Below are 9,986 nucleotides of genomic sequence, written 5' to 3'. Positions count from 1 at the left end.
ATTTTCTTTAATTAATATAGGTACATATGGAGCCTATTAATGGAGTCAGCGGAATAGGTAATGTCATGCTACTTATAAATTAAATGTACCTAATAAGTCGCTTAAAAGGTGCTACATAGGTACTTCTACATCACGATTCACAAATCGTCTTCTTTACGAACAGTATAAAGAAAACATTACATTTAAATATTATATAATCTGTATAGACCAGTCCACTGTTTTAATAGGTACCATAAATAATTACAAGTAATTTAATTAATATAGTGTGATATTCAATAAGTTGTTTTTGAGTGGTATAAATAAATAAAAATGGTAGGTAAAGCATTTGGTAGAAGGTACAAACATACACACCCAAACGTAACAAAGTGGTCGAAAACAAGACAACGAAAATAATATTAATTCACCTATTTACGAGTACGTTATGTATGTGCTTCTGAGACCTTTTATTATAAAAGTATAGATCATAGATAATATTATGATAGGACGATAACGTCGATAACATACGAGTCCTAGAGTAAGGGTCTCCCCAGATATATCGACGCGCATTCGGCAAAATCCGATAGGAAACAGCTTTATGTCCGCGCAATAAGCGCGAAAAAGCCGTCGACACGTCGGCAGGTGTCGGCCGATGCGAGCCGAGCCGAACAACGACTTTTTCGCTCTTATTGCGTAGACATAAAGCTTTTTCCTATCGGGTTTTGCCGATTCCACGTCGACATATTTGGGGGAACCCTAAATCAGCCCTAAGAGTAGACCCGTAGACTTGACAAAACAAACGCATCAACGAGGTATCCATATGACATACTTTTAAAAATGGAAGTCTGTGCCGACTCGTATTTAAAAGATGATAAATTATAGGTAGGTAGGTAAGTATTAAAAATATTTCTTCCTTTTTTTATAATTAATGTTGATTCATGACATTATCTATTTACTTTATCATGTGTTATTTAATTGTAATTTGTAATTAAACTTAAAACGACACTCATGCATGATGCATGTTACGATTGGTTACGTGAACAGTTTTCCTTCAATACTTTACACGAAACCTAAAATATAGTGATTTTAGCCAGCAGAAAGCGTAGGTACCATATTTTTTACTAATATGTACCACTATACAATAATACTCTCCAGGGGCGGTACCTATTTGAAATTAAAATAATTTATGTCGACTTTATATTAAATTAACTTTACGATCAGTACATAATCCAATTACACTGAGGATCAAACTCAGGCTTTTAAAGTTAGAATGCCTCTGAGGGGTAAATTGTGCTTAAAACACCTCCTTCCTGAAGCTGAAGCCGAACTGGTCGCACTTCACTCGCAGGATGCGCGCGAGTTGTGGCGGCCCGCAGTAGAACACCGTCACCTGAATATACCATTACAAAAATATAGGTATTAATAAATATACTCAAACTTGTTTCTTTGAAAGTAAACCAGATACCTTGATGTTTTAAATCAAATAACCCGCGCAACAAAATAGGTCTTGTGTCGGTAGCAGAGCAAGATCGGCCATTTTCAATGTTTTTAAAGTAACACTAAAATGTACTTAAAACATTCAAATAAAAAAAACAGACAAGTGCGAGTCGGACTCGCACACCGAGGGTTCCCTACTTTTTAGTATTTGTTGTTATAGCAGCAACAGAAATACATCATCTGTGAAAATGTCTACTGTCTAGCTATCACGGTTCGTGAGATACGGTTGTCTATTGTTTGTCCGAAAATTATATAAAATAATACTCATATGCCCGAATTTTATTAGCCCGAATTTCATTTGCCCGAATTGTTTGTTTACCATAAAAATGATGTGACATACTCTTTGTTTACCCGATTATTAGATTCCAGAACGTACGAGTGCCATACGTGTTGTTGTCCATATTATTAATTGTAATAATATTATTTAATAGAATATTTAAACCTCACCTAACCCACTTTTCCAGTAGTATTTCTTTTCTGTAAGGGTCGCAGTTCAAACCTAACCTAACCCATTTTTCTAGTAGCATTTGGTTTCTGTAAGGGTCGCAATTCAAACCTAACCTAACCTACTTTTCTAGTAGCATTTATTTTCTGTGTGGGGTGCAGTTCAAACCTAACCTAACCCACTTTTCCAGTAGTATTTCTTTTCTGTAAGGGTCGCACTTCAAACCTAACCTAACCCATTTTTCTGATAGCATTTCTTTTCTGTAAGGGTCGCAGTTTAAACCTAACCTAACCTACTTTTCTAGTAGCATTTATTTTCTGTGTGGGGTGCAGTTCAAACCTAACCTAACCCACTTTTCCAATAGCATTTCTTTTCTGTAAGGGTCGCAGTACAAACCTAACCTAACCCATTTTTCTAGTAGCATTTGGTTTCTGTAAGGGTCGCAGTTCAAACCTAACCTAACCCATTTTTCTAGTAGCATTTGGTTTCTGTAAAAAAATTATATTATGGCTAGTGATAATTATGGCTTACAATGATGATGACAAATGATATTATTGAAATTGATTTTATGGGAAACAAAGTTTCTGGCACGTGACTAATATAGTAAACAATAAGTATTGCATATGTAATTATGGGAAACAATATAATGGCTGTTGACTATTATGGCAAATGAAATTATGGCAAATGAAATTCTGGCAAGTGGGTGTATACCGTGAGGTACAGGCTGGTGACACGGACGGACGGACGGACAGCGGAGTAATAGGGTCTCGTTTTACCCTTTGGGTACGTTTTACGGTCTGTTTATTTAAGGCTACATAAAAAAAAAATCTTTTAAAATAGTTTCATAACACTAACACCTACGTCTCGTTAAAATTTGCGGTTGTCAGGCGGTTGTATGAAAATTTTTGTGTTAGGTTAGGACATGCGTGAAGTGTTACTAGGCACGCCACAATAACGACGCTCCGCCATGAAAATGAAAATGAAAATGAAAAATTATTTGTTTTCTTTTTCATTTTCAGGCTCCGCCATGAGGATCCTATTAAGACTGACCTTCCCTTTCCTCTGTTCCTGTAGTTGCTGGAATACCTTGTCCCAGTTGGGGCGGCCCGCGTTTGTGCGTGTCTTCAGCCCTGTGATCAGGTCACGTTTCTCCTGTAGCACAGCAAGTCAAAAGTTCAAGTTATAATAAACATAATATTTTTAACGTCTAATCTAATACATGACTGAAGTAGTTTTTATCATATCACAGTTACATAGCCTGAAGAAAATTTCCGTGAAATTGGATCCATCCGTCCGTTTAAATGGAACCGTCATTTTCACCTCTAAGGCGGACGCCCTAAGAAAACATTAGAGATACGAGAATAGTCTCATAATACCTTCTCATGAAGTAAGTCTAGCGCTAGCTGAAGCCCTACGGCCTTCATGTCACTCCTCTGCAGCGCGCTGGTGATGTACATGTGCATCTCAAGAAAGCGCGCGCCGCTCTCTGCCTGCTCGATCTCAAGTTGTGACAGGAGGGACACAAACCACTCGAAGGAGCGCTGCTCCCGGTTTATCCAGAAGAAATCCACCTGAAAATTAAAAATAATCGTCTATTGAGCCCTCTGTTAGCCGATTCTTAGGACACGGTGACATGCGCGAAGCGCGACTGTTTCAGATGACAACGGGAATAGAAAAAAATTATGGCCGAATGTCCTAAAACTAAGTGGATACTTATTTTAGTTCATATTAGAGTTATAGCCTGCCGGGACCTCGAGTCGTATTTTCATCTTCTTTTTTACTTCGTCTCCTGGACAAGGAGTAAAGCCGGTAAGTATAGGATGTTCTCCCTGCATACGGTTTATTGAGCAATACAAAATCAATAAGAAAAAAGTTACCTTTCTGAGATTCATGTTGTTCTGCGCGATGTTCGAAACCCACTTGTGATCGCAGCGAGGACAGACGTTTCGCGAGTTCCAGTACCGGTACATAATCGCCTGTAAACATTTATGAAATCAATTAGCTTTGAAACTCTTAGCAGAGAGATTTTAAACGCTTTCCCAATTAATATTCAATAAGCTAGCTCTATATACCAGTGGAAGGAGAAAAGCAGAAAAGTGGACCCCGTCACAGTACGGGACAAAGGCTAGGAAGATGATGAGCCAGCTATGTATATGTAGTACGAAACAACTAATGACATTTTTCTCCATCAGAGTGCACACGGAAGCAAGCCACATCAGACGGCTTTCTAGAAGCGTTAGAGTCTATCTCAGTAAAATCAAACCAAGCGTGCTAAGTAGTTATACAAAATGTACCTGTAAAATAGATGCAAAAGGAGTGACTCCGATGCCCGCAGCGATGAGCGCAGCGTGCTCTGCACGGAAGATGTGCGAAGATGCTGCTCCATACGGCCCGTCGAGATATATCTAGAGAAAAATATAAGTGAATTTCAATGGAGTAGTGTGCTTAGCGGGAACCGGGGGCGTATTATCGACCAGCTAGCTAAGGTGGTCCGTTTTTATCAAATCATGGTAAACCCCTTAATTCGCATACAAGTAGGTATAACAGCAATCGTCTTCATGCCGCAAGTCATCGCCTCGTCTATTCGCAGACGCACTGTTAACGTATTTCATTGAAACACTACAGAACCTACTTCTGAGTATTGAAAACTGGGATAGTACCTCGAGCGGCTTCCCTACAGGATAGTTGGCGAACGGCTCAGTGGTGGAGGCCTCGCTGGGGCTTTGCACGGTGATTGCGGGTGGATTCTCCAGATCCTTGTCTGGAGACAGACTCTTGGATAGCCGCCGTCGAGCTAGGTTGACAATAAAAAAAAATGAGTTGTGATTGTTAGTAAGATAATATATTATGAAGAATTTATACGACACAATGTACAGTTTCCAAAGGATTATTATATTTATTACTACTGTTATCAGAGTCTGAAGAGGATAAATGTACAATAGTAGTTTGTGTTACAAGGGATCAAAATGATATATTTCCGTCAAGGGCGTACATTGAATCCTGAATGAAGCGATGGATTCTACAATAGAATCCCGAACGTAGTGAGGGACTCTAAAGTAGAATCCTGAGCGTAATGAGGGATTCAAGTGTTAACGCCCAAGACGAAATAATTTTGATACAGTGTGACACATACTGCTTTTCACATCAACCATGAGGAAAATCTTAGTGTTGACACAATCTGATGCTTAAATAGATTATTTAAGCTAAAAAAATTATGTGCAAAAAAATTTAAAAATAGTGTGCTAGAACAGAAAAGTGTTACTTTTATCCCTCCTAGTAGGGAAGAAAAGTGCCACTTTGATCCCTCCTAGCAGGGAAGCAAAAGCCTTTTTCCGAATAGGTGATGTGAAAAGTTATTTTTTTTCTTATATCTATTTATACCTAATGTTCCATACTAGTGCACATACCATGTCTATTGATATATTATTTAGGAATAATGATAAAAATGTCGAGTCGGCCTAACCTACGGTGAGGATGCTCTCGTTGGAGCGACGGCGCTGTTCACAGCTCTCCAGGCTCGGCGTCTTGAATGCGATGATCGTTGGCTTTATGCGCATGTACCTGCGCAATCAAATAATTAGGTACCTACATAAATATGTTAGTTAGGTAATATTGTCACAGTGAAAGCTAAAATGTTACGTGAAGACTTTAAGGGAGGTTTTAGTTTGAAACTTTTACTCCGCAGAAGGCCACATGACGAGTAGTAACTATTTTCTAAACTACGTTTGGGGACCAGTGATTCAAATGTTGAAACCAGCGGATATATCTTCGGACCAGTGTACGGATACTGTGAGTGTTGCGTGTCGTGCCGTGGACAATAAACATTAAACTTTAACGGGTAGCTGCAATTTCTTTGTCTACCCCAAACATTTTTATAAACTAATTTCGGGTAGTTTAGTGGTGTTTTATTAATATCTCTGTTGACATTTGTTGGGACATCAGTCTTTCCGTGACCACAGCTGGTGCAACTCAGCTGAAACGTCGATATTAAAGGTAAAAACAATGAAATTATATCGCGGTAGACCCGTTTGTGCAATTAAATATGTGTACAAAACGCGAGAGTTTAAAGTGTTATAAACTACGTTTATCTGTTTCGTTTCATAGCTCTTTAAGTTTTCAGATATATTATGATTATCATTTTTTCTCGTAATTAGCACCGGAAACTGACCTGAAGCTATGAGCCAGCGCCCGATTCTGCGGACTTTTGTAAGCAAGCCCCAGTGCGGAGCGGCGCGCGCTGGCCATGGACCCGACGTCGAAGCTCCGCTCCGACTCGGAGCGGGGGTAGTCCTGCAATCTGCGTAAGGAAAACCATTAGTCCTCTCATTGATCTTTCACGAACAATCCTTAAGCCCATAAGCCCATAAGCGCGGTGTTGCATTGCAGCGGCAAACGGGCGATGTACGTAACTGTCAATCTCCTTAAATACATTGACAGTGTAATCGCCTATTCCCGCTGTCGCAATGATGCACCAGCAATGCTGCAGCAGTAATGTAACATTTATACTACTTACGCCAAGAGCCGTTGTTTATTCTTGTCTTTGTTGTGGACATCGGGCATGGAGCGAGATTTCTCCAAGTGCTTCATTGGAGTTAAAGTAAGCAGCGTTGGACGGCCATTGGGAGAAGGTGACAATGCTGAATTATAAAAACGTTGATATAAAATGGAATACAATAGAAATGTAACAAATGTAAACTAATTATGTTATGACTGTTTTTGATAGACATTTAACAGGTTTTAACGAAGTTGGTTTTTACTGAATTAAGAATAATTAAGTACTTAACTGATAGCAATGATAACTAAGATGTAATAATCGCCTTTTCCGAAAGATGCTCCACGGCATTTCCGGATAATTTTCAGCACAATTTACTTCGTAGCCGAGTATAAAAACTTACCTTTAAAATCCATCTCCTTGTCTTCGTCTAAGGTGAAACCCTCGTTGCTGTACTCTTTCACTTCTGGCGAAAAGTCAACTGAGCGCTTCTTGCCGTCTCCAGATGAGCCTTTGCGCTTACTCTTGTTACTTTGATTAGAACCCGTTCTGGTTACTTTCCTGGAGAAGCATTTATATTAACAGTATAAATGTATAAATCAATTAAAATATTTAAAATAACTTAATAATACCGAAAACTTAATAATTAATTGAAATACTCCTAATATTCCTTACTCATGCTCAGCGGGTACTTCTCCGGCGTGCAGCCTAGCGTGTTCTTTTTCGAAATATTCGTACAACGTGTTGGTCCACTGACCAACGCCACGAATATGCAGCCATATGTAATCTGTAACATGTAAGAAATATAATTAAATTTCGTATAGGTAACTCGAGCAGAGTTAGCAATTTCCGTGACAGAGCTTATTATATTCTTCAGCTCCGTTTCCCGTCTCCAGTGCCATTGATCATAATTATATCCGATCCAACCTTATGAATAACTAAAATAATAAACGCATGAACTGAAACACAATATAGAATTCTGACATGGCGCCAGCCATAGTACTTATATATATTATGGTGCTTTCGAATTTTTATTCTAGCGTTCCTTGTTTTTTAGGATTCGATAGCCCACCTTCTTGATCAGGAGCACTGCTGATAGTGAAAGGATGCCACTCGTACCGCGCTATAGCCGGTATGTTCACAAACACGTAGTCCCCCGCGTGAAAATCGAAGACAGGTGGCCGACGCACCACCAAATGCGTCACACGTGAAGGCAGCAGGATTCCTGAAGAGATATATGTCTTGCCGTGGTTAGACCTGGAATTAAAAAACTGATTGAATGCAACTTATACGAGTACCTACAAAATAAAGTCAGTTGAAATAGATAAGTACCCATGGGATAAGTCCGCTTTATCTCAAAGGTTTCCACTTCTGCAAGTCTGGTAGATGTTTTCATGAGCTCCTAATTATTGAGGTTTTTGAAAAGTCTATGAAAATACCTCATTGCAGCGAGCCGGATAATTCTCTCGGCAATGTACAGCGTGCCCGGCAGCGCGAACCACTTCCAGAAGTTAGGTGCGTGGAACAAAAGAAGTAGCCAAAACGGCACGTACAGGAGATGCGTCCAGTAGAAGATCTGGGGAAAAAAATATTTCTTATTAGCCAGTTATTAGCGCATAACGTAATGAATTAACTGTAAGAAAGAAGTTTAATATTTCTCTCGGAACTACTCTTCTCTGGTTTTCGAAACAAAACATTTACTCTATTTCTCTCCATAATACGATGGATGGTGGCCATTATTGGATTGGATTTGAATCGAAAGAAATTGTGGCCGATGTAACTATAATATTTTTTGAGTAATTGAAGGGAAAACAAAATAGATTTAAGGTAAGTCATTTCAATTTTCACCTCAAAGCTGCCCCCTCGGCGAATGAAGGGTTGGCTGCAGATACACATGACTGCAAGGATAACCGCCAGTGCGAAACCAGTAGGATTGGCACAGCCGTGTACCAGTCCGAAGAGGTGAGGACGCTCTGTAAGCAGCCACTCCCAAGTCGAAAAGTTAGCGGCGTTGAGTTTTGGGTCGTTCACTACTATCAAACCTGGGAAAAGTTAAACATAGGATTGGTAAATAAGGCTGCTAAAACCAATATCAACAAAAAATCCTCTAAAATAGTTAGAGGTAAAGATGTCCCTTTAAAAGCATTATATACATAGTTGCGACTTTCCAAGCGCACTCCTGTGAAGGAGAAAAATGTATCAAGGCAATGCTCGTATAACGGCCGAAATCACTACATAAACACGCAGTTGCACGCAGGCAGCATATTGCGGAAGATGTTGTCGAATGAGCTGCTGGAATTTCCATCAGGAATCTACCTACTACAGATCACTTACTGAAATTACAGATGTGCATGACAGTATGTACGATGCTGTAGATGCCTATCAGCACGCCGGTGAGCTTGTGCAGGTAGATGTGATGATCGAGCGGCAAGAAACTGCTGGCGCCGCGCACGCGCAGCTGCGTGATGCATAGCCGCAGCATCAGCACAAGCACCCAGGCGCAGTTGAAGTTTAGGCACTGACCTGAGAAATATCATCTGAGTTAGAGACCGGTGACTTAAAAGCTTGTAACAACTGAAACAAATACGTATGATACTGAAACAACAGTAACAAATTTCTAAATGCATGTATAATTATGAAGGTACAGCAAGGAGACTACAGACGTTCCCAGCACTGGTTTACAATAATAATAATAAATAATTTGTACCAATAAAATTTCTAGTTCAGTTCTAGTAAAAAAACAAAAAATAAGTGTCACTGGTGTCTAAATATTGAAAAGGAAGGATTAGGCCATAAAAACCACTTGCTTAGCAAAAAACAATGTGATAAATACGTTGCATGCAAAGGTAGGTACTCACCACAAGCTCTAGCCATAATAACAAAACAATTCGACCCCTGGTACTCCACAATCCTAGCGACGAACAGCCCAATGTTCACTAGGAAGAACAAGCCAGTAAAGATGATGAAAACATAGTTGTTCTTGAAGTAAGGGAGAGAGAGCTGGTAGGGCTTGAGAGAAGAGAGTCGGTGGCGTAGAGACGTGGGCTGAGGTTGTGTGGCCGGAAGTAGCCAACGATCGATGCTGAAAATGAGATAAAGGTTAGTTGTTTTTTTACGAGACCGTTAGATCATTATATAACTATTAAATATAATATAGCAGACATAATAGCAGGTTATAGGAGACATAATAGTAGGTCAGACACTAGAGTATTTAAAATAAATCGAGCTCAGCTCCCGACTTCCCTGGAATTAAAAACGTCGAAAGGCGAAGCAAGTATTCAACAAAAATTTACTTATAGGTACAAAATTTGCACTAACCTAATAGACAGATTATGTAGCAACCCTCCATGTCGGTCCAGCTGTCTCCGCAGCGCCTCATATGTGATGGCGCCTCTCTGTTCGGTGTCTGCGTCCTCAAACATGGCCGTCGTCAGTTCCAACAGCTGTTGTTCGCTAAACGTCATCCCATTCTCCTCCATGCACGCCCGCATCACATGCTGGAGCTCTCGGTGCTGGATAAGACCGTCACCTAAGATAGGAAATAAAATAAATTCCATATATTATGATGCTATAAAA

At 39.7% G+C, this 9,986-nt stretch overlaps 1 protein-coding gene across 1 annotated transcript in view; it reads right to left on the bottom strand.

Moving 5' to 3' along the window:
- Positions 1-1,208: 1,208 nt before the first annotated feature.
- LOC134804348 (NADPH oxidase 5) overlaps positions 1,209-9,986 on the bottom strand; it is a 56,198-nt gene continuing 47,420 nt past the window's right edge. Inside the window, exons 7-23 of the mRNA XM_063777361.1 lie at positions 9,729-9,939; positions 9,269-9,492; positions 8,745-8,933; positions 8,259-8,452; positions 7,850-7,986; positions 7,483-7,667; positions 7,086-7,197; positions 6,814-6,971; positions 6,432-6,555; positions 6,087-6,215; positions 5,382-5,479; positions 4,579-4,712; positions 4,213-4,323; positions 3,796-3,894; positions 3,295-3,489; positions 2,969-3,070; positions 1,209-1,366 (exon numbers count right to left, since the gene is read on the bottom strand). Coding sequence (XP_063633431.1) covers positions 1,271-1,366; positions 2,969-3,070; positions 3,295-3,489; positions 3,796-3,894; positions 4,213-4,323; positions 4,579-4,712; positions 5,382-5,479; positions 6,087-6,215; positions 6,432-6,555; positions 6,814-6,971; positions 7,086-7,197; positions 7,483-7,667; positions 7,850-7,986; positions 8,259-8,452; positions 8,745-8,933; positions 9,269-9,492; positions 9,729-9,939 — 2,498 coding nt within the window. The 3' untranslated portion in view covers positions 1,209-1,270. The remainder of the gene's footprint in view (positions 1,367-2,968; positions 3,071-3,294; positions 3,490-3,795; positions 3,895-4,212; positions 4,324-4,578; positions 4,713-5,381; positions 5,480-6,086; positions 6,216-6,431; positions 6,556-6,813; positions 6,972-7,085; positions 7,198-7,482; positions 7,668-7,849; positions 7,987-8,258; positions 8,453-8,744; positions 8,934-9,268; positions 9,493-9,728; positions 9,940-9,986) is intronic.

This window comes from Cydia splendana, chromosome 2 (genome assembly GCF_910591565.1).
Source record: "Cydia splendana chromosome 2, ilCydSple1.2, whole genome shotgun sequence".
NCBI lineage: Eukaryota > Metazoa > Arthropoda > Insecta > Lepidoptera > Tortricidae > Cydia > Cydia splendana.
Note: the sequence above shows the minus strand (reverse complement) of the source record. Positions and strands in the feature narration are given on the sequence as shown.